The sequence below is a fragment of the Sorex fumeus genome, unplaced genomic scaffold, assembly GCF_029834395.1.
Source record: "Sorex fumeus unplaced genomic scaffold, SorFum_2.1 ptg000072l, whole genome shotgun sequence".
Taxonomy (NCBI): domain Eukaryota; kingdom Metazoa; phylum Chordata; class Mammalia; order Eulipotyphla; family Soricidae; genus Sorex; species Sorex fumeus.
In genome coordinates this window covers 30,133,051-30,158,491 of record NW_026606129.1, presented here as the reverse complement: position 1 = coordinate 30,158,491, position 25,441 = coordinate 30,133,051, and the positions used below count along the sequence as shown (strand labels likewise).

At 39.8% G+C, this 25,441-nt stretch overlaps 1 protein-coding gene across 1 annotated transcript in view; it reads left to right on the top strand.

Annotated features, from left to right (window-relative positions):
* Positions 1 to 25,441, top strand: part of NEK10 (NIMA related kinase 10) — a 279,165-nt gene that overhangs the window by 204,372 nt on the left and 49,352 nt on the right. Inside the window, exons 27-31 of the mRNA XM_056129461.1 lie at positions 937 to 1,120; positions 1,329 to 1,415; positions 4,107 to 4,161; positions 18,522 to 18,559; positions 18,643 to 18,783. Of these exons, the coding sequence (XP_055985436.1) occupies positions 937 to 1,120; positions 1,329 to 1,415; positions 4,107 to 4,161; positions 18,522 to 18,559; positions 18,643 to 18,783 (505 nt within the window). The remainder of the gene's footprint in view (positions 1 to 936; positions 1,121 to 1,328; positions 1,416 to 4,106; positions 4,162 to 18,521; positions 18,560 to 18,642; positions 18,784 to 25,441) is intronic.

Sequence of the window (25,441 nt, the reverse complement as noted above, 5' to 3'; positions counted from 1 at the left end):
TCCTAATAATGAGCATGTGAGTTCTGAGAATTACTTGTGTCAAGAAACAGGAGGTACCATTTTTAGTGGTCACGTATCATTTGCTGGGAAAAATCAAGACTTCCAGCTTTTCCATTCTTTCAGAACAGTGATGCTGTTTGTCAAACATAAGGCTTGCAGTTTCCCTGAATGCTGTGCAGGGTAATGTGAGCTCTCAAGGCTGGCAGTGATGTGGCAGTACCTCTGGTAGCAAATGCTCCTGGCAGTTGAGGGGAGACAGGACTGCCTGTGGGGAGAGGTGATGAAGACAGTGATTTGAAGGTCCCCTTGCCAGGCAGGCCCTCATCTTTCAAGGGATGAAGGGACAGAGGAAGGGCTGTAGGGAAGGGGACTTCTCTCTTTGCATTACCTGGATATAAACAAACTTTCCCTCTTCTCTCTTTCTATTACCTGGGTGAAAACAAAGCCTTGCTTACCACTCTAGTGCTGCACAGAATTGACAACAGATATTTTAAAAAGTAGCTAAAAGGATGACTTTCCCCTTCTCTGAGGAAGCCCAGGTTCTCTCTTGAGCACTATCTTTCTTTTTCTCCCCTCACATCTCTGAATTTCTGTCAATTAAAATTTTTTTTTTCACTCACACACAAGAAACAGAAACCTAAAGGATAGAAATTTCAGTTTAGTTGATCCATATCTATTCTTCATTCCCTAGTTTCTTTTGCCAGATTGAAAAGATACTGGTTATCTTGCGACATCTGCTTATATTTGTTTTGGGGGTCCAATGGTAGCTTATAGACCTTTCCTTTTTTTTCCATAGCTGAGGACTGAATGAATTCTGTCCAGATATACAGGTGGAAATACTGATGCTGTTTCAGAAAAACCTAATTATGCTAATCTTGGAAGGGTTGCAGAAGGAAGGAGGGAGAGGCGGCTAAAACTGGAATGTCTTCTTGGCAGGAAACCTTTGAGAAGGCAAGCCTGAGTAGCAGCAGCAGTGGGGCCGCTAGCCTGAAAAGTGAACTATCAGAAAGTGCAGACCTGCCCCCTGAAGGCTTCCAGGCTCCCTGCGGCAAGGATGAAGACAGGGCCTGTGATGAAATCTTGTCAGATGATAACTTCAACCTGGAAAATATTGAGAAAGGTACCCCGTGACGTATTCGATATGCCAAACAGAGTAACAACAAAGTCTCACCACGGAGACGTTACTGGGCCCGCTTGAGAAAATCGTGAACAACGGGAGAACAGTCACTCCCAGGGAAAGGGCGAGGGGCAGTGTCTGCTTTGGTGCATGTGTCACACCTTTCTCTTTCCACGCTCATTGGCCTCTTACTTTTCTGCTCCACGCACAGATATCTATTCAGAGCTAGAAGATGAGTTGGACATTTCAGATAACTGCAGCAGCTCCAGTTCCAGCCCTCTGAAAGAATCTACATTCAGTAAGCTTTCTTTACTTGTTTGTGGGATTTCAATCAAGGCTATTTTGCTTCACTAACCAAAAATAAAAACAAACCCCAAAACTTACAGGAGAGACGTTTCAATTTAGCGATGCATATCTGTGTCTTAATTCTCTCACTTCTTTTGCCAGATTGCCGAGATAATTGGGTATCTTGCTGCATCCATCTATTTGTTTGTTTATTGGGGTTCAGTGGTAGCTTTTATCCCTTTTTCTTTTTTTTGTAGCTGAGAACTGAGTAAATGCCATCCAGATATACAGGTGGAAATACTGATGCCATTTCAGAAGAAACTAATTATGCTTAGTTTCAGCTCCAGCTGGGCTCCAGTGAGCAGTGGCTTGAGAATCTCACTTGAGCCATGTAAATGGCACCACCTGTGTGGCCCAGTGGTTTGTTTTTCTGGACCTGTACTCATTAGTGCAAGCGTGTCTATCACCCTGAAAATTTAAAAGGTCAATCAGAGTTGCACCTTCTGCTGCTTCAGCTGTCAAATGAATCATTTCATTACTTTTTATTATTTTGGGGTTGTTTGAGCCTCACTGGCAGTTCTCAGGACTTACTCTTGGCTCTATACTAAGGAGTCCCTCTTGGTAGGCTTGGGGGACCATATGGGGTTTCGGGGATTGAACCAAGGTCAGCTGCATGCAAAAGCAAAGTGTCCTACACTCCAGTCCCTCGTTTCATCATTTTTACCGGCAGATGCCTCTTTTCTGCTGGGAGATGGAGCTAACTAATTTGAAGACATAGATCTCTGAGATAGTAATCTCATAAAAGGAAGTAAGGAAATGATCTTTAAAAATCCTATTAATTAGGGGGCTGGAGCGATAGCACAGCGGGTAGGGCGTTTGCCTTGCACGCAGCCAACATGGCCGACCCAGGTTCTATTCCCAGCACCCCATATGGTCCCCCGAGCACTGCCAGGAGTCATTCCTGAGTGCATGAGCCAGGAGTAACCTCTGAGCTTTGCTGGGTGTGACCCAAAAAGCAAAACAAACAAACAAACTATTAATTAGAGGCTAGAAATGCAGAGCATGACTAGTCTTACTGTAGATTTAAATTTTGTAACAATTTTATTTATATTATACCAAACATTTGTAGTTGTTTAGAACTATGGAGAGATGATAAATATAAAATAATATAAAAATAATACAAAATCCGTTCCATGTGTTAATTTTGGCTTTCATTGTGTGGGGCCATTATGTTGGGGAAGGGAGGAATGTGGTTCTGTAGTTGAGCCCAGTTCCTCACACGTGAAGTTGCTAGCCACATCCCTGCCCCCTCCGCTTGATTCTTAATTTGAAACAGTGTGGAAAGTAATGAGGTATGAGAAAGAAGAGAAATCCTTAGGTGATATTTAAAGAGTATAAGGATAGTATTGAATTCAGAACATCTAAAATTTAAAGAAAAAAATGATCAAATAGAAAATGGAGAAGAAAATAACTTTTAAAGAGTAAGTTAATGGAATATTTAATGAGAAAGAAATACTTGAAGTGTAAATAATTCTATCCCGCAATGAAAATCACATTGAAGAATTTCTAAAATAGTTTCATTAAGGATCAGAGCATAGCCTGAGGATTTAGCTATATTCTTTGTTCCTTTCTAGACCTAATTGCTTTGGAAATTGTCCATCAAAATGGTGACTAGCTGTTCAGGATTTTCTGGGATGATCCCAATTTCCAACACTCTGCTCTGTTTTCCCTGACACTCTTGCCTGTCAGGTTAAACATCTTGATTTCTGACTGAGAAAAATATGAGTATTATAGAGGAAAAATATTCATGCACACGTATAAAATTCTAGAAGTAGTTACTGACTAGCATTTAAAATGAATTCTGTGTTTTATATGTCTAGTAATAATGATGGAGAAGGGGTCATTATGGACTTCAGGAAGGAAAATCAGATTTCTGAAATTTGCCTGTGGCAACTTCCCTCTGGTGGCAAGGGTTTTAAGATGATCATGCAACCACTTAATTGTACTGTATTAGTTATTAATAAAAGATTTTTTGGTGGATACCTTTTATTTGGAATAAAGAAATTGAAATAAGGCTGTCAACTAGATGGCAATTTGCAACATTATATTTTAGATGATGCTCTAAAAAAATGAAGAGAGGGCTGGAATGGGTAGGAAATTTGCTTTGTAAGCTGCTGACCCAGGTTGGATCCCATATGGTCATCCTTAACTGCCAGCAGTAGTTCCTGAATTCAGAGCCAGGAATAAATCCTGAGCACTGCTGAGTGTGGCACCAACAAAACTGAATAAAGACAGTTGTTTGTAGTAACACAATTTTCTAAAATTCAGCTAATAGAATGTGTAGCACCTTTGGATGGGGTATGGGAGTGCTCTCAAGAGGTACTTATGAGGCCAGGGACTCCCTGCTGCCTGCAATTCTCAGCCAACTGGGCCCTGGGTGTTTAATGTGAGAGCCCAAGGCGTGGTGCTGCTCGGTCCTACAAGGCCAAGGTCTACCCAGGCCAGCTTGAAAGAGTCTCCAAAGCTGCACCCAGTGATGCTTGGGTGGCCATATAGTACTGGCGGTTGAATTCAGGGTCAGCCACATGCAAGGCATGCACCTTGATCTCTTTTATTATTTCTCAGGTTCCCAAAATACAGCGTTAAAAATCATATGAAAGACTTTTAGCAGGAAAACACAGTTGTTTTTATTGTCTTGTTTCAGGCATTTTAAAAAGAAGTTTTAGTGCTTCAGGAGGAGAAAGACAATCTCAAGCAAGGTATGTAAACATTGAGCTCATACAAATATTTTAAAACCCTGCACAAGAGCCAAGTTATTTGATGCTAAATTGAAATGTGAGAGTTGGAAGTACACATGGGCTGGTGGTAATTGAGGCTGTTAGGATTTATACTTCCAGAATAAGTTATGATTTAACAAGCAGTCTACTGGAGAGGATGCGAAGCTTGACTTGGGTTTTAGCCTTCCTCTGATTCCCCCTAGTTTTGTGATCTTTAGCCAGTGAACTAACCTTGCTGAGTTCAAGGGCTGACCTGGCAGGGACAGCAGTTGTTTCCAGGAGGTCACTGAGATCTCTGCTACCTTATAATTTTTTTCAGCATCCCCAGGTCTTTCTTGTCTGAAGGACAAATGTGGCATATGTAGACCACATCCCATCCTATTCTGTTGGGTGCCAGTCAGAAGTGGAAAAGGGAGGTGGAGACACACTCCTTCCTTTCAAAGACAAGAACCAGATGTTGGACACATTGTCTTCTGTCCATATATCATTGACCAGAAGTTTGCCATGACTTAAGAGGTCTCTAGCTGTAAGGGAGAATGTACTATGTATATATGCCCTTGTCGGGTGGGGGAAAGATAAATAGGATGCTTTTAAAAGACATAAGAGAGGGACTAGGGAGGTAGCCTAGGTATCAAGGGCTCATGCTGTGTGTGTGTAAAGACTAGAGTATAATCCTTGGCACCACATCCCCAGCTCCCAACACTGAGAATCACCTGGTGAATCCCTGGAACTCTGAGTGACTCCAGGATGGCCTTGGGGCTCCTGGCCTGCTGAGTCCAGGCAGAGACGTATTTCACATGCCAGAGCAGTGGATATCTGGTATGATAATGGAGAATCATTGGGAGTGGTCTTGGATCCTCTGAACGCTGCTTCGGAGACTCTATAAATAAATACATTAGAATCAAAGAGAGAAGAAATTGTTTTCTTCAGACCTACTGAAAGTTTCTACAATAGTTGTTCCTGGGTTAAGAACTAAAATAAGACCATCAGGGAATAGCGCAGAGGACTAGAATGTATATCTGTCTGTAGGAGAGCCAAAAGAGCCCATATGATCCCCCGAGACCCCCAAGCTCTGCTGGAAAGAACCCCTAAGAAGATACAAACAGAATCAGTACACCCACTAGACTTGGCCTTTTGAAAATTCCCTCATGAGAGCAATTTCTATGGTGTTGGGCAAAATTGGTGGGGGCAGAAGCCTGAGAGTGGTTTTGGAATTTTAGAGGCAGGGATGAGGTGCAGCTGAGGACAGGGGGAGTGAACTAGTTTAGTTAGCTGGTGGGGGATGCTGGCAAAGACCCTTCCAGAATCAGGAGGCCTTCAAGGTGTTTGGGACAGAGGAGGGTACAGCCAATGGAGAGTAGCAAGTCAAGAAAAAGAAAAGACGGGGTGGAGGGGGTGAGAGAGTAGGCCTGGGAAAGACAAAGGGTGAGTCCTTCTGCCTTTCTGAGCAAGGGAGGAGAAAGATTTTGAAAAGTAGAGAAGTGGGGTTTTAGGGAAGATTGAACTCGGCAGTTTCCATGTACTAGCTGATGTTGAGGTCACTGCTGAGACAAAGGAAGGCCCAGATGTGAGCATGTGGTTTACGAGCAGAAGTCACAGACAAGAGGAGGTAGGGAGCTCACCAGGACCAGCAAGATGGATCCCCACACTATTCTGGGTTTTGGGCACTGTTGAACATGAGACCACCTGTATGTGCATATATGCCCCAGAGCTCCCAATGGCCCGGGCAAGGAAAGGGGTGTTTGCATGTGATAGAAGGCTGATATTGTCTAATGCAAATCTAGGAACTGGTCCCTGGCTGACTTAGGCAATGTGGGGGTAGCGTGGAGAGGCTTCCATGATTTGGAACCCAGAGAAGTCAGTTTCAGAGTGGATGAGGAGAACCTGCGCAGCCCCTGACTTTTGCAGAGCAGGCCTGAAAGGCATTGCTGCGGTGATGGAGTTTGTCCATCTCTGTGTCACTCTTCTTTGAATCTAGTGTTCCTGGGGAAGAGAGCCAGTTCAGCCTGTCTTGGTGGAGCGTTTTCATTTCCTAATTCTTCTCCAGTGTCACAAATAACAGTGACTCAAGGTAAAGCGATGAGTGTCCATGATCTATGGGAAGGTCGTCGAATAAAAACCTCTAAGATCTCATAGTGTTCCTTGGTGAGCCAAAGGGCAGGGAAGTGGTGGTTAGAAGTATCAGAGAGAGCAAGGGGAAAAAATAGTCCAGGAGAATGAAAATGGGTGATGGTAGGACTCAAGTTTGATGATGTATCCGGGGATTTCAGGGGCAGAAGGTCTTTCCACTTTCTGCCTTCAGGCTTCTTATCTTTAGTCCATCACCTCTTGCTTACACTTCCACAGACAAAGAAGGCATTCAGAGGATCCTGCAACCGTGGGAGCTCTTTGGTCTGTAGGAGAGGAGGCAAGGCAGAGAGGGGAGGGACATACATACCTGGCCATGGAGTTGCGGGTTTAGAGACAGTGTGCCACAGAATGAATGTGCCCAGTATTTCATTTCTCTTTTATTTTCATTTTCTGTTTTTGAGTCCTATTCAGTGATGCTCAGGAGTCTGCACTCAGGAATTACTCCTGAAGGACCAAATGAGTTGCCAGAATCAAACCCAGGTGGACCCCATGCAAGGCAAACACCCTACCTGCTTTACTATCCCTCTGACCCCTTCTAGTATTTTCCCTTTTTTCCTTCCTCCCTCCCTCCCTCCCTCCCTCCCTCCCTCCCTTCCTTCCTTCCTTCCTTCCTTCCTTTCTTTTTTAAAAATTGAATCACCCTGTGACATACATAGTTACAAGGTTGTTCATGATTGGATTTTAGCATACAATGTTCCGATACCCATCCCTCACCAGTGTACATTTCCCATCACCAGTGTCCCCAGGTTCCCTCTTGCCACCCTCCTCACCTTCCCTCCACTGCAAGAAGACCCTTATTTGCAAAAGTCCAGTTGACTCCCAAACTTTCAAAAATAGAATATAGAAACTTTATGTTATGTTTTATCTCCAAAAACATACATCTTTCAGAGTATGAAGTACTATTATGAAGGTAGCCTATAGCAAATTAGGAAAGTTAGAATCTACAAGAAAGAAGGCATTTATTTAACTGGAAGCTCATTGAAACAGGGCTGTTAGTGAGTCAGCTTTAATTTGTGTTGATGAAAAATTCAGCAGGTGGGTACCATTCCCCTGAGACTGATAGAACACGAGCATCGGAGGTGACTAGCACCTGAACTAAAGTAATGTCTACAGAGCTGAGTCCTGTGTGTGGTGATGCATGAAACAACGTGGTTGAAGACAAGCTTTTTTTCCCTCAAGGTACTCAGTGGTGTAATGGGAAGACAAGGGAGACTCAGGGAGAAAAAGAAATGAAAAACAGACTTGATTCATGCCAAAAAAAAAAAATCAAGAACTTTTGACTTCTTTCCAGATAATTCCCAGAGCTTCTCTGAATAAAAAGAAACAGCTCTCAAATGTATTTATACTTCCTTCAAAGGCTTTAAATAAAGCTGAAGTTACCTGCCCTCCAATTTGTTTAGGATTTTCCCGGGATTCTTAGTTTATTAACATTAAATTTGAATCCATCCTGCAAATATGAAGAAGTTATATAAGAAACCTAAATGTAAAGGAAGACATGTGCTGTACAACAGGAGCTATAGCTATATCTCTGGCTTATTGGTTGTTTTTTTTTTGGGGGGGGGGCACACCTGGCGGTCCTCAAGCCTTCCTTCTGACTCTGCACTCAGGAATCACTCCTGGTGGGGATCTGGAGACCACATGGAGTGCCAGGAACTAAACCTGGGTTGAAAGGCACGTGTACTACCCCTCTGGTCCCCTACTTCTACTTCTTAATACTTTTATTTATTATTTTTAAATTTTTATTTTTTATTGAATATCCGTGAGATAGACCATTATAAAGCTGTTCATGATTTGGTTTCAGTCATTAATGATCCAACACCCATCTCTCCACCAGTTTACATTTCCCACCACTAATGTCCCCCATCTTCCTCCCACCATCCCCCAACACCGCCTCTCCCCTTCACCTGCCTTTATGGTAGGCATTTTTCTTTTTTCTCTCTCTATTTTAGGGCATACAATACAGGCTTGCAATACAGATGCTAAGAGATCATCGTGTTTGTTTAGGGTGTTCAGTATTTTTATTGGGTGGTAAGGCTTCAGTAGCTTTTTCTAACTGGGTTACAACTTTGGGGTGTGGATGTGACTGGGAACACAGGGAGATGTGGGAAGGTAGCCCATCCTGACCTGCGAAAGCCTGGAGATTTTAGTCACAAAACCTGCATACCTGAATTTTCAGCTGATTATATGTCAGCAAGATCCATTTTGAGAAGGTAGAGTCTGGCAGAGGGCATGGCAGTGATTTTAGATTGTGGGGCCAGGGCCTCTGCTTAGGTGGGCACCAGGCTGATCCTCCCGTCTCAGATTTACCCTGTTCAGCTTTGCCCAGGTCTGAGATTAAGTGTGGCATTTGATCTCTTTTGAGATACACTTATGGATCTCTGAAGCCAGGCCTATAAATGAACTTGGATAGCTGAGCTGGAGGTGGTTTGTAGGTATGGCTCCCACATACCTAATTTCTGGCTGCTTCTTGAGTTGTTAGGATCCAGCCAGAGGCACAGCAGTAATTTGGAGGTATCAGGAAGCCTGCTGAGTATACTCACCCCAAGGGTACAGGTTGCCTGCTGGCAGCACTGTCCCCCCCTCTTAATACTTTAAAAATCAAAGTGATATTACATTATAGCATTGCATAAGTTTCATATATATATGTATATACACACTATTGAAATTCTTCTTGATATGAATCTCATGAACTTAACCACTAAAAATTTCAATTTTATGTTTCACCACATATTTGATCCCTTTTATCCAATGTATACCCCTTCCCACCCCACCTTTTTTTTCTGATAATCAATAATTCAATTTTATAGTCTAATGGGTTTTTTGGTTCTCTTTTAGTTTGTTTGTCTTATATATCATACTTTTTGGTATTTTTCTTTCTTGGCTTATATCACTAAGCATGATACCCTCTAGAATACATGGTACATATAGCACTGTAGCACTGTCCTCCCACTGTTCATTGTTTTGTTCGAGTGGGCACCAGTAACGTCTCCATTGTGAAACTTGTTGTTACTGTTTTTGGTATATCGAATACACCAGGGGGAGCTTGCCAGGCTCTGCCATGTGGGCAGGATATCCTTGGTAGCTTGCCAGGCTCACCAAGAGGGACAGAGGAATTGAATCCAGGTTAGCCATGTGCAAGGCATAGACCCTACCCGCTCTGCTATCATTCTAGCCCAGGGTACATATACATATTAAAATACCTTTCAGCTGAACCACAAGCCTACAGCAAGCATCATCCTCAATGGGGAAAAACTGAAAGCCTTCCCTCTAAGATCAGGGACGAGACAGGGATGCCCACTCTCTCCACTGCTGTTCAATATAGTACTGGAAGTACTTGCAATAGCGATTAGGCAGGAAAAAGATATTAAGGGCATTCAGGTAGGAAAGGAAGAAATCAAGCTCTCACTATTCGCAGATGATATGATACTCTACTTAGAGAACCCAATAACTTCCACCAAAAAACTCCTAGAAACAATAGACTCGTATAGTAAAGTTGCAGGTTATAAAATCAATACCCAAAAGTCCATGGCTTTCCTATACGCAAACAGTGAGAGAGAAGAAAGCAACATGAAAAAAACAATCCCATTCACAATTCTGCCCCAGAAAATCAAGTACCTAGGAATCAGCTTAACTAAGGAAGTAAAGGACCTGTACAAAGAAAACTACAAAACGCTACTTCAGGAAATAAAAGAGGACATGAGGAAATGGAAAGATATCCCCTGCTCATGGGTCGGGAGACTTAACATTGTCAAAATGGCAATACTACCGAAAGCATTGTATAAATTCAATGCAATCCCTATAAGGATACCCATGACATTCTTCAAAGAAATGGAGCAAACACTCTTGAAATTTATATGGAACAATAAGCCCCCACGAATAGCTAAAGCAATTCTTGGGAAAAAGAAAATGGGAGGAATCAACCTCCCGAACTTCAAACTGTACTACAAAGCAGTAATAATTAAAACAGCATGGTACTGGAACAAAGGCAGAACTGCAGACCAATGGAACAGGGTTGAATACACTGACATCTCTCCTCAATCATATGCTCATCTAATCTTTGATAAGGGTGCAAGTAATGTGAAGTGGAGTAAGGAAAGCCTCTTTAATAAACTGTGTTGGCATCACTGGACGGCTACATGCAAAAAAACAGGCTCAGAACTCTGCCTAACACCATGTACAAAAGTAAGATCAAAATGGATTAAAGACCTCAACATCAGACCAGAAACCATAAGGTACATTGAAGATAAAGTTGGCAAAACCCTCCATGACATTGAAGCTAATGGTATCTTCAAAGATGCCACGCCACTGGCCGAGCAAGTGAAAACAGAGATAGATAAATGGGACTATCTTAAACTAAGAAGCTTCTGCACCTCCAAAGAAACAGTGACCAAAATACAAAGACAGTCTACAGAATGGGAAAGGATATTCACCGAATACACATCTGACAAGGGGTTGATATCCAGGATATACAAAATACTGGTTAAACTCCACAAGAAGAAAACATCCAACCCCATCCAAAAATGGGGCAATGAAATGAACAGAAACTTTCTCAAAGAAGAAATCCGAATGGCAAAAAAGCACATGAGAAAATGCTCTACATCATTAATCATCAGGGAGATGCAGATCAAAACCACAATGAGATACCATCTCACACCTCAGAGACTGGCCCACATTCAAAAGAACAAAAGCAACCGATGTGGCGAGAAAGGGACACTCCTTCACTGTTGGTGGGAATGTCCACTGGTTCAGCCCTTCTGGACAACAGTATGGACGATTCTCAAAAAATTAGATATTGAGCTCCCATTTGACCCAGCAATACCACTCCTGGGAATATATCCCAGAGAGGCAAAAATGTATAGTCGAAGTGACATCTGCACTTGTTTGTTCATTGCAGCCCTCTTTACAATAGCCAGAAACTGGAAGAAACCTGAATGCCCAAGAACAGATGACTGGTTAAAGAAACTTTGGTACATCTACACAATGGAGTACTATGTAGCTGTTAGAAAAGATGAAGTCATGAAATTTACATACAAGTGGTACAATATGGAAAGTATCATGCTAAGCGAAATGAGTCAGAAAGAGAGGGATAGACATAGAAAGATTGCATTCATCTGGGGGATATAAAGTAACAAAGTATGAGATTAATACCCAAGAATAGCTGAGATCAACACCAGGAGGATTACTCCATAACTTAGAGGCCAGCCGGGTATCCTAGAGGAAAGGGCAGTTCAGATAGAGAAGGGAGCACCAAATAAAGGATGTTTGGAGGATCCTCCCAGGAGGGGAGATGCATGTCGAAAGTAGACTATGGACTGAACATGTTTGCCACTCAATGCCTCTTTTGCAGACCACAACACCCAAAAGGAGAGAGAGAACACAGGGGATTGCCCTGCCACAGAGACAGGGGGGATGTGGGGATGGGGGTGGGAGGGATATTATCCATGGTGGTGGAAAATGGGCACTGGTGGAGGGATGGGTATCTGATCATTGTATAATTGAAACCAAAGCACAAAAAATTGTAAATCTACAACTTTAAAAAAAATAAAATAAAATAAAGGGGGAAAAAAATACCTTTCAGCTGAAAAAAATAAAGTATTATTTTTATATTACAGTTTTATAGAACTAGAATTATATTGTCCATACTTTTTTTTCGGGTTTCTTAAGTTATTGTGGAATAATATAAAAATCTTTATATTGATATAAATAATAAAAAGTCTTATATATTGATTTGGACTGGAGTGCTAGCACAGTGGGTGGGGCATTTGCCTTGCACGTGGCTGATCCAGGTTTGATTCCTCCATCCCTCTCAGAGAGCCTGACAACCTACTGAGAGTATTCCGCCTGCACAGCAGAGCTTGGCAACCTCCCCATGGCATATTCAATATGCCAAAAACAGTAACAGCAAGTCAGTCTCACAATGGAGATGTTACTGGTGCCCACTTGAGCAAATAGATGAACTATGGGAGGACAGTGCTACAGTGCTATTGATTTGTGTATTAGTAATTCATTCCATTTATTGTCACTTTACTGTATATTTACCACAGTTGATTCATTCATTTTAGGATTGACATTTGAGTCCAGTATTTATATAATTACACATAAACTTGTGGGGAGCCAGGGAGATATTGCACATGTTTGAACATAAATATATACACATATACATCTGTATACCTAGAATATTTGAGGTCTTGAATTTCATCCCTGGCATTACATGCACTTCTTCACTCCCATTCCCAGCATCAGTTCATGTGTCTGTAAATTAAATTAAAAAATAAAACAAATTATGATGAACTTTTTTTTTATTATACACACATACTTTTTTTTCCTGTGGGAAAGAGTGGTTTTGGTTAACTCCTACTGGTGCTCAGTGCTCAGTGCTTACTCCTGGCTATGCTCTGGTGACCACATGTATTGCTGAGGATCAAACCAGGGTTGGCCAAGTTCAAGGCAAGGGCCTTATCCCATGTATTCTCCAGCCCTTAGATTATACTTTTGTTTTTCAGTTAGTAAATATCTAAAAGTTAAAGGACTTAATGTAAGGGAATGTTTAACTGATAAGGATACTAAACTTTTCCAGAGTGGCTCTTGCATTTTGATGTTCTTTCCCAATCTGAGAGATTTGAGGTCCACATGTACATTAAAAAGGGATTAAGATGAATTTGTTTTGATGCGTGTATTTCTGAAAAAATAAGGATTGTAAGAATAAAATGGAATTTGTCTTTTTGTGATTGAACTCTTAAAGTATTTACTTTGAAATAGTCATATGTAACAAATGCACTGTAGCACTGTAGCACTGTCCTCCTATTTTTCATCTATTTGCTTGAGCTAGCACCAGTAATGTCTCCATTGTGAGAATTGTTGTTACTGTTTTTGGCATATCCAATATGTCACGGGTAGCTTGCCAGGCTTTGCCATGCAGGCCGGATACTCTCAGTAGCTTGCCGGGTTCCCCGAGAGGAATGGAGAAATCGAACCCGGGCTAGCCTTGTGCAAGGCAAACACCCTACCCACTGTGCTATCACTCCAGCCCATGTGATAAGCCAGAGTGATACTACAGCTAGTAGGGAGTTTACCTTGCATGCGGCTGACCTGGGTTTGATCCCTAGCATCCCATGTGGTCCCCCAAGCACCACCAGTAGTAATCCCTGAGTGCAGAGCCAGTAGTAACCCCTGAGCATTGCTGGATGTGACCCAAAAAGAAAAAAAAAGATGAAAAATCTGTAATGTAATAAATACTCCTATTAATTTTTGGTGTTTTGTCCACATTGACAGGCAATATCTGGGTTTGTTTACTTCAATTAAAAGCAATAGAAAGTTATTTTTTAAAAAAAGAAATTTAAAAATAAATTAAAAAGCAATAAAAATCCAATATTTAGGATTTCTTTTGAAAATTCCAACTAAAGTCATTTTCAGTGATAAAAATTCCTGTCTGTATGTCTACTTAGCTTTTTATCATTTCTATATGGGCTTCATAGTAATATTCAGTACAAATATTAATAATTGTAATTCAGTCAGTCAGAGAATTTTCCTTTAGTTTGCAAATAAATTATCCTGCATAAAAGATTTTGATAATGTACACAGTGACTTCAGTCTCTTTAACTATCATGTGCACTCAGAATCCATATAAATTTTGGTCATTGTATTATGATTTTCTTAAGAACATTAGTTCACTCATTTAATGAATATTACTATACGATGGCAAATACCAGACTATTCCTATTCCATCTTTATATTATCAAAGACACAGTATTGGGCTTATAGATACTAGGCCACAGATACTAGTTAATAAATGAATAACTTTTATCTTCAGTAGTTTATGTGTCACTCAATGTCATAGGATTCAAATCTTGCCTCTGGTTTGAACTTACAGCCTTTGCCATAGTCACAGTTTAAAGCCTGCCTCCATCCCCTTTTAAGGTTCTGTTGCTCAGCAACAAGATTTCTCCATGCCTGCTTACATCATGTTGTCAAGGCAACAGGGTATAGCTGGCATGCTGGTTTGAGACACTGGGTGTGTGCAGTGTCAGAGAAGCCTGTGGTTCACAGCCTTGAAAAATCAGTGTATGCATGACTGTATTTAAGGGCATTTGTGTGAGAAGATATTGTGAATGTGTCTGACCACTCCAGCATCATACAGATGACGAGAAAGATACTCAGGCCACCTCAGGTCCTCTAGATTTTTTCTTTGTTTTCATAGAAGTCTTTTTCATTTTGGTGTGTACTTACCTCACCTCATTCCCTTTTCATTTTCTATGTGTAATTTTACATAAATTGAATAAATACTGCTTTGCCACTGCTTGCCAAAATCAACTTGGCCTGCCTGCCACTATCATAGACTAATAACAACTCATAGTTGGGGCTGGAGCGATAGCACAGGAGATAGGGTGTTTGCCTTACACGAGGCTGACCCGGGTCGATTCCCAGCATCCCATACAGTCCCCCAAGCACTGCCAGAAGTAATTCCTGAGTGCATGAGCCAGGAGTAACCCCCCTGCAATGCCGGGTGTGACCCAAAAAGCAAAACAAACAAAACAACAACTCATCATCAATGCCTTTATTTTGTGATGAATCTCAACTTTCCTGGCTTACTGTGGGGTATGTTGATTGTCACCGGAGTTTTAGCAGAAGCAACAGGAGCGTTATACCACTTTTCTGCCTGAACAGAGTTGCTTATTCACTAAGAATATGTTTATAGGTGTCACTACCTAAAAGATCTTTAGGCAGTATAATACTACTTAGTGCAACTAGAATAGCTCTATTGCCTTAATACTGTAAGCCAAGTCCCACATTTTATCATTAAATATTTCTTTTTATCAATGTTACTTAGTATTGACCCCATTTTACGGTTGAATGGACTCATCTGATATTATTATTATGAATGTGAGAATGTTTTATGGGTCCAGAGATATATTTATTTAGTTAGGTTTTGGACCATACCCTGAAGTTTTCAGGGTTTATTTCTGGCACTTTATGCTCAGGGATCACTTCTGGCTGTGTTCAGAGGAGCTTACAGAGTGCTGGAGATCAAATCTGGGTGGTTGCATATAAGGTAAATGCCCCACCTGTTATACTATCTTTTTTATCTTTGTGATTCCCCATCAGTTCCACTTCTGGGAATATATCCCGAGGATGTAAGAAAGCACAGTAGAAATGACATCTGTACCTATATGTTCATTGCAGCACTGTTCACAATAGCCAAAATCTGGAAACAATCCAAGTGCCCAAGAACAGATGACTGGTTAAAGAAACTTTGGTACATCTACACAATGGAATACTATGCAGCTGTTGGGAGAGGTTAAGTCATGAAATTTGCTTATGGAGAGTATCATGCTAAGTGAAATGAGTCAGAAAGAGAGGGACAGACATAGAAGGACTAAACTCATTTGTGGAGTATAAAACAACATAACATGAGGCTGACACATAAGGATGGTAAATACAAGGGACAGGAAGATTGCTCCATAGCTGGCAGCCAGCCTCATGAGCAAAGGGGAGAAGGCAGATGGAATAGAGAAGGGATCACTAAGAAAATGATGGCTGTTATACTATCTCATACTATCTCCATGGCCTTAGAAATTTATTTACAAGAATAGTAGGAGATATAAAATTCTAAATTCCATCCTTCATGACCATGACCCCTCAGACAAAATAAATATCCACATAATTAAGATAAAACTTAAAGAGCAAACATTGCTGATCTCAACTTCCCCTATGAGAGGTTTAGGCTGGATGCTGCAGGCTGACATTCACGTTCAGAGTTCGTATATCTGCTTCATAGTTTATAAATTCTGAAAAGGTCACACCGGACATGAAGAGATCTGCAAGAGTTTCAATTCCTTTCAGAATATTTTGAAGCCCTCCATATCTTTGAGGCTCTTTCTCATCAGCCAGAGTTGGTTATTGCCCATTTCAAAAATTCCAAAGGGTAAAGGGTACAAGTTTAATTATGCTGTGCCTTTCACCAGGAAAACATCTATGGAATGTTCGTTTTTGAATTCTACCACATCTCTCGCCCTACCAGAAGAAGAAACCACCCTCTGCAGTCATACCACTCAATCTGGTTGAATCCAGAAGCAGATTTCCCCCAGGCTCTGTCTCATTCCAATCTGTGTCCATCTCTTGGATGCAGCAATTCTTTAGTTAAAAGTTTTCAGTTCTTCGCACAAATCTGTTCTTTATTAAAAAATATTAGATGATTATAGTTTTTTTTTGTGGCCACCATGCAACTTTCAGATAAATTAGCAGTTCTTCTGATGACCCTTTGAATTATTTTTTTCAGCATCTCATCTTGGTGCCTAACACAGTGCCTGTACATAGTGAACCTTTATGAAATTTTGTTTGAATAAATAACTCTGTAATGGTTCTCTGGGGAAGTTTCTTAAATTTCATTAAAGAGTATTTTAGAGTAAAGGAGTAGGAAAGTTGACAGCAATTCAGCTCAGTCAGATTGGTTGTTTTCCACATACAGGACAAATATGTTGTTTTAATACATAAAAATGTTTGAAATTTTGACTGTTTCAGGACCAACTTGAATAATCTTCTCATTTGCATAGCAGTAATTGTTTATCAACCTTCAAGAACTCTGATAAGCTTATGAGTAAGAAAAGCTTTCTAATAATTACACTTTAATGAGTTATCTCAGTGCCAGCGCCCCAACTCAGCACTGAGGCATCTTGCCTACATACGAACATTGATGAAATGGGGCCTCTCTTAGAACTTGCCGAGGACCAGGAATTATTTGTACATGCTTCCTGTCAGGGCTAGGGAGAATGTATAAACCATCATTTTTCAACCTTTTGTGCAGTATCAGAGAAGCCTGTGGTTCGAAGCCTTGATAAATCAGTTTATGCATGACTGTACTTAAGGGCATTTGTGTAAGAAGATATTTTGAATGTGTCTGACCACTCTAGCACCATACAAATGATCAGAGAAATCCTCATGCCATCTAAGGTTCTCTAGATTTTTCTTTGTTTTCGTAGAAGTCTTTTTTTCATTTTGGTGTGTACTTACCTCACCTCATTCCCTTTTCATTTCCTATGTGTAGTTTTACATAAGTTGAATAAATATGGCTTCACCATCATTGTTCAATCTTTTTACCCCTGCAGACTGGCACCTCTCTGTATACTATTCCACAGGCCAGTATTTACAACCCAGGTGGTAGGCTAGTGGTTTAAAACATTTCCAAATATGTGGACTGACAGTGGTATTTGGAAAAATGGTTAAAGATCACTGGAATAAAATATAAAAAGTTGTAGGTTTCACTCACTATTGAGCACTAGAAATTTGGGCTGGGTATAGAAAAGAATTAACATAGTCCCAAGAGAAGACTAACTTGGTGTGGGATTATGAGGAGTGAAAAGGGTTAGGAAAGTGACTCAAGTTAGAGCAAAAATATTTGGGTACTATTGTAGCTCTTAAATTGGGTGCTGGGTAACTGAATGCTAATTTTGTTATTTATCATAATTTAGGTGTGTGTTGCATATATATAAAATAAATCTTATAATTAAAATGAAATGACTGGTGTAAGAGAACTTGCAAACAGTTTTATTTGTTTTGAATGCCTATGTCCACTTTTATGCAGCAAATAACTACTAGATACTGTATCCATGAGAGATGCTCTGTATGCTTTTTATCTGAATGCATTTAACATGGTAAATGAAGTAAGGTTTATATAACTTTTCAGAGCGCAAAGATTTCTAAACTCATTTTTAAAAAACTTCACACGGTAGCATTCATGGTAGAAACTAAAACCACCTCCTTGGGGAAAAGCACTTTAGCTAATTTTTGAAAGATTAGGAAACCTAGAGTTTTGGGCAGAGCAAACAATGTTAATAACATTGGAAATATTGTTAAAATATAATACCTTTAAATGCAAGAATCATCTCTGAAAATAGAGCATGCACAATTTTGAATATTATCTTTTTAATGAAAATTTAGCATTTTGGTTTTAAGTAACAAAACCAAAAGCACTAAAATCTATTTACATCATTGTCAGGGATTAGATTTTCTCATTAGATCCTCCCAGAGCAGAACTAGAACATCAGTTCTGCTCTGTGCTAAATATATTTATCTCCCTTTTTGTTGAACATTTCATTGGGGAAAATAACCTTCATTTGTTTCTATAATGTAAACCATAGCAAAGGATAGGTTTTTCAGTTAATATTAAATTCAAGTTGAAATAGTCATTCTCAAAATAGCCTTTCATTCTGTTTCAGGGACTTCACTGGTGGTATAGGATCAAGACCAAGACCAGGTAATTTAGTGTTGGTAGCAATAAAATCTTACATGCCTCCCTGTAATTTATGTTACAGTTTTGTATTTCTTTTATTTCTTCAGCTTTGCTGCCTCTTGACCTGCTTCTGAAAGTGCCACCCCTCATGCTCAGGGCCCACGTTAAGGAGCTAGAGACCGAGTTAGTGACGGGGTGGCAGTCCCATAGCCTTCCCGCTGTGATTCTTCGCGATCTCAAAGATCATGGTAGTACTTATTAGATCAAGTTGATGTCATGCACACAATGGGCAAACACAGAATTATAGTTGGGCCTCAATGTCTGAATGTGCTCAGGAGGTAATTTTAATACAGTAATCAGGAAAATTTTATTTTATTTGTCCACCATTACTAGTTTGGTAATTTAAGAAAGAGTGTTACAATGTATTAATTTATTTGATTGGATTATGATACCTATTGGATTATCGTATGGTATCAAGCTGTTTTTTGCTAGAATGTGCATTTCTGCTTCAGTGGGAATGTTAATTAGTTCGGTATTTACCAATAACAAAAAATAGTAACCACCTTTATTTGTAAGCTCTGTATATGTGATACAAAAGAGTGAAGATGTTTTTTCTTTCTTTACTCCAACACAGTTTGTTTTAGTTATTTTTGTACTTGATTCAAATGGTTTGTATTTGATTCAAATGTACTTGATTCAAATGACATTGTTTTTCAAATTAAAAATTTTTGAATATTTTAAACATAAAATATTTTTAGTATTGGTTTGGGGAAAATGTATTATTGTTTTTGATTTCTATTAAAAAGACCAAGCTACATTAGTAAGAGTACAGCAATCAGCTAACCTTTGACAATTTAGGGGAAAAGTTTAGTGATTGTGTTTTTAACGTATAACTTTATGTCTCTTGAGCATAAAATTTTGTTTTGCTACTTTGATTAATTTATACTTATTGATTACTAGTATTTTTATGTTGGCATCCTAAATTTGCATTCTTTTATAGAGTTAATATAGTAGTAAACATAGGAAATGTGAATTGATTGACTAATATAGTCCATGTCTTCACATTTATTAAATTTGCTTTGGAAGAATTATTGACAGTTTGGGGCCATGTACACCGTCAGCATAGATGCAAAAAAAGACGGTTTTGTTATTAAGATGTCCAAAACCATCATGTTGACCATGTTCCTCTCCTGCTATTTTGGCATAAGGTAAGTTCGTAACATAGTAACAGTTAAAATGGTTGTTGTTGATTGATTTTTCTAAGAGCTGAGAAGAATTCACACATATGTAAGCAATTCAGTTTTGTTGTCATTCATAGTAGGAAAAATTTCTTTTCTCAAGAGTGCTTCTGAGTTAGACTTGTATAAAACTGACCTTATATGAGAGAAATTTATCAGATCTCTGTACCTTTAAAATATGTCATAGCACAATATATATATTATTTTGACTTACAGTTTTTTCATATCTGATTTAATTTTTAAATGTCACTGATAAGTATATTTTTAAATTTAAAGCATTTTATTATTTAGCAGAGTTTCTTTTTTTTAATGTAAATTCTTTTATTTTAATTTATTTATTTATTTTTTTACAGTTGTAGATTTACAATTTTTTTGTGTGCTTGGGTTTCAATTATACAATGATCAGATACCCATCCCTCCACCAGTGCCTGTTTTTCACCATCATGGATAATATCCCTCCCACCCCCATCCCCACATCCCCCCCTGCCTCTGTGGCAGGGCAATCCCCTGTATTCTCTCTCTCCGTTTGGGTGTTGTGGTCTGCAAAAGAGGCATTGAGTGGCAAACATGTTCAGTCCATAGTCTACTTTCGACATGCATCTCCCCTCCTGGGAGGATCCTCCAAACATCCTTTATTTGGTGCTCCCTTCTCTATCTGAACTGCCCTTTCCTCTAGGATACCCGGCTGGCCTCTAAGTTATGGAGTAATCCTCCTGGTGTTGATCTCAGCTATTCTTGGGTATTAATCTCATACTTTGTTACTTTATATCCCCCAGATGAATGCAATCTTTCTATGTCTATCCCTCTCTTTCTGACTCATTTCGCTTAGCATGATACTTTCCATATTGTACCACTTGTATGTAAATTTCATGACTTCATCTTTTCTAACAGCTACATAGTACTCCATTGTGTAGATGTACCAAAGTTTCTTTAACCAGTCATCTGTTCTTGGGCATTCAGGTTTCTTCCAGTTTCTGGCTATTGTAAAGAGTGCTGCAATGAACAAACAAGTGCAGATGTCACTTCGACTATACATTTTTGCCTCTCTGGGATATATTCCCAGGAGTGGTATTGCTGGGTCAAATGGGAGCTCAATATCTAATTTTTTGAGAATCGTCCATACTGTTGTCCAGAAGGGCTGAACCAGTGGACATTCCCACCAACAGTGAAGGAGTGTCCCTTTCTCGCCACATCCACGCCAGCATCGGTTGCTTTTGTTCTTTTGAATGTGGCCAGTCTCTGAGGTGTGAGATGGTATCTCATTGTGGTTTTGATCTGCATCTCTCTGATGATTAATGATGTAGAGCATTTTCTCATGTGCTTTTTTGCCATTCGGATTTCTTCTTTGAGAAAGTTTCTGTTCATTTCATTGCCCCATTTTTGGATGGGGTTGGATGTTTTCTTCTTGTGGAGTTTAACCAGTATTTTGTATATCCTGGATATCAACCCCTTGTCAGATGTGTATTCGGCGAATATCCTTTCCCATTCTGTAGACTGTCTTTGTATTTTGGTCACTGTTTCTTTGGAGGTGCAGAAGCTTCTTAGTTTAAGATAGTCCCATTTATCTATCTCTGTTTTCACTTGCTCGGCCAGTGGCGTGGCATCTTTGAAGATACCATTAGCTTCAATATCATGGAGGGTTTTGCCAACTTTATCTTCAATGTACCTTATGGTTTCTGGTCTGATGTTGAGGTCTTTAATCCATTTTGATCTTACTTTTGTACATGGTGTTAGGCAGAGTTCTGAGCCTATTTTTTTTGCATGTAGCCGTCCAATGATGCCAACATAATTTATTAAAGAGGCTTTCCTTACTCCACTTCACATTACTTGCACCTTTATCAAAGATTAGATGATCATATGATTGAGGGGAGATGTCAGTGTATTCAACCCTGTTCCATTGGTCTGCAGTTCTGCCTTTGTTCCAGTACCATGCTGTTTTAATTATTACTGCTTTGTAGTACAGTTTGAAGTTCGGGAGGTTGATTCCTCCCATTTTCTTTTTCCCAAGAATTGCTTTGGCTATTCGTGGGGGCTTATTGTTCCATATAAATTTCAGGAGTGTTTGCTCCATTTCTTTGAAGAATGTCATGGGTATCCTTATAGGGATTGCATTGAATTTATACAATGCTTTCGGTAGTATTGCCATTTTGACAATGTTAAGTCTCCCGACCCATGAGCAGGGGATATCTTTCCATTTCCTCATGTCCTCTTTTATTTCCTGAAGTAGCGTTTTGTAGTTTTCTTTGTACAGGTCCTTTACTTCCTTAGTTAAGCTGATTCCTAGGTACTTGATTTTCTGGGGCACAATTGTGAACAGGATTGTTTTTTTCATGTTGCTTTCTTCTCTCTCACTGTTTGCGTATAGGAAAGCCATGGACTTTTGGGTATTGATTTTATAACCTGCAACTTTACTATACGAGTCTATTGTTTCTAGGAGTTTTTTGGTGGAGGTTATTGGGTTCTCTAAGTAGAGTATCATATCATCTGCGAATAGTGAGAGCTTGATTTCTTCCTTTCCTACCTGAATGCCCTTAATATCTTTTTCTTGCCTAATCGCTATTGCAAGTACTTCCAGTACTATATTGAACAGAATTGGAGAGAGTGGGCATCCCTGTCTCGTCCCTGATCTTAGAGGGAAGGCTCTCAGTTTTTCCCCATTGAGGATGATGCTTGCTGTAGGCTTGTGGTAGATGGCTTTAATTATGTTGAGGAAGGTCCCCTCTATACCCATTTTGGCTAGGGTTTTCATCATAAAGGGGTGCTGGATCTTGTCAAATGCTTTCTCTGCATCTATTGATATAATCATATGCTTTTTATCTTTTCTTTTGTTGATATGATGGATTATGTTGATTGATTTCCGATTGTTGAACCATCCTTGCATCCCTGGGATGAATCCTACTTGGTCATGGTGTATGATCTTTTTGATGAGTAGTTGGATTCTATTTGCTAGTAGTTTGTTGAGGATCATTGCATCTGTGTTCATCAGGGATATTGGCCTGTAATTCTCTTTCTTTGTGGTATCTCTGTCTGCTTTTGATATCAGTGTGATATTCGCTTCGTAGAAACTGTTTGGAAGTGTTTTTGATATTTCAATTTCGTGGAAAAGCTTAAAGAGGATTGGGAGTAAGTCCTCTTTAAAGATTTGGAAGAATTCACTATTGAATCCAACCGGGCCAGGACTTTTGTGCTTGGGGAGACTTTTTATTACCATTTCAATTTCCTTGATGGTGATAGGTCTGTTCAGGTATTCCAGGTCTTCTTGGTTCAGCCTTGGGAGTCTGTAGGAGTCTAGGAATTTATCCATTTCTTCGAGCTTTTGATGTTCCGTGGCATAAAGCTTCTCAAAGTACTCCCTGAGGATCCTTTGAATTTCTGTAGTTTCTGTTGTAATGACCCCCTTTTCATTTCTGATTCGGTTTATTAGGGTTTTCTCTCTCCCTTTCTTTGTGAGTTTTGCTAGCGGCGTATCGATCTTGTTAATTTTCTCAAAGAACCAGCTTTTGTTTTCATTGATCTTTCGGATTGTTTTTTGGGTTTCCATCTCATTAATCTCTGCTCTGAGTTTTATTATTTCCTTTCTCCTGTTCGGGTTGTGCTCCTTTTTTTGGTCCTTCCCCAAGCTCTTAAGCTGTGAGGTTAGGTTACTTATGTGTGTTCGCTGCTCCTTCCTGAGGAATGCTTGTAGAGCTATAAACTTTCCTCTTAACACAGCCTTTGCTGTGTCCCATAAGTTTTGGTAACTCGTGTTCTCATTTTCATTCGTTTCTAGGAATCTTTTCATTTCCTCTTTGATTTCCTGTCTAATCCACTCGTTGTTCAATAGTGCACTGTTTAATTTCCAGGTGTTTGATTTAGTTTTCTGTTTTTGTGTGTGATTTACTTCTAATTTCAGCGCATTATGGTCTGAGAAGATTGTGGATACAATCTCTATCTTCTTAATTTTATGGAGGCATGTTTTGTGGCTCAGCATGTGGTCTATCTTGGAGAATGTTCCATGGACGCTTGAGAAGAATGTGTATTCAGCTTTTTGTGGATGAAGTGTCCTATATATATCTACTAAGTCCCTTTCTTCCATTGTTTCCCTCAAATGAAGTATGTCCTTGCTAAGCTTGAGTCTGGTTGATCTATCAAGAGGTGACAAAGCAGTGTTGAAGTCTCCCACTAGTATTGTGTTGCTATTGATGTCTTTTTCCAAATCTATGAGTAGTTGTTTTAAGTACTTTGCTGGTCTCTCATTAGGTGCATATACATTTATTATTGTAAGTTCTTCCTGTTGTACAGATCCTTTGATCAATAAGAAATGGCCTTCACTGTCTCTTATGACCTTCCTCACTCTGAAATCAATGTGGTCTGATATAAGGATGGCTACCCCAGCTTTTTTCTGGGAGCTGTTTGCCTGTAGGATTGTTTTCCAGCCTTTGACTCTGAGTCTGTGTTTGCTTTGACTATTGAGATGCGTTTCTTGCAGGCAGCAGAATGTTGGGTTCAATTTTCTAATCCATCCTGCCACTCTATGTCTTTTAATTGGTGCGTTTAGCCCATTGACATTGAGAGAGATTATTGTTATGGGATTTTGTCCCATTGCTCTGTTAAAATTTGGTGTATTTGAGGGGTCTTTCTTGCCTTAAAGTAGCCCATTTAGTTGTTCTTGTAACCATGGTTTTGAGTCTATGAAGTTCCTGAGCTGTTGTTTGTCTGTGAAACTGTGTGTTGTTCCTTCTATTATGAATGAGAGTCTCGCTGGGTAAAGTATTTTTGGAGAGACATTTATTTCATTGAGTTTTTTCACTATGTCCCACCACTGTTTTCGGGCCATGAGGGTTTCATCAGAAAAATCAGCTGTGAATTTTAAGGATACTCCTTTGTAAGAGATTTCTTTCTTCGATCTTGCTGCTTTCAGAATTTTGTCTCTTTCTAAGGTTTTGGTCATTTTGATCAGAATGTGTCTTGGGGTATTTTTATTCGGATTTCTTCTCGCTGGTACCCTTCGGGCCTCCTGAATGTGGTCACTAGTTTTCTTCAGCTCTGGAAACGTTGTAGCAATGATGTCTTTGACAGTTTCTTTTTCATCAAGGTTTTCTTCCTGTACCTCTGGGACTCCAATAATTCTTATGTTACCCCTCTTGGCTTCATCCCGATCTTCTCTTGCCATCTGTTCCCGAATTGTGAGTCTCTTTTCCATTTTCTGCTCTTTTCTGGAGAGTCTCTGAACTTCATCTTCGAGTTCACTGATTCTTTTCTCAGCAGCTGTTACTCTGCTGCTGAGGCCTTCCACTGAGCTTTTCAATTCGCCTACGAGATTTTTCAGGTCTGATATTTCTGATTGCATTTTCCTCATTTCTGCCTTCAGATCCTCTTGTCTTCTATTGGCATTGCTTTCCATTGTTTCTTTTAATTCCCTAAGCATCCTAAGTAGCTCCCTCCTGAATTCCTTGTCAGAGAGGTTGTCTAACACTACAGTACTGTTGGTGTCATCTGGGCTAGACTCTTCAATATGAAAGTTTGGTGGGCTTTTGCGTTGCTTTACCATTGTGAGAGGTGTGGTTTAGTCCTTCACGTTCACTGTTACTATTCTGCTTGATATGCAGTGTGAGTTAAGATAGGCTTATGAGTTATTGGCTACTGTGTTTCTAGTGGCTGAGCTAAAATAGAGAAGTTTCCATCTAAG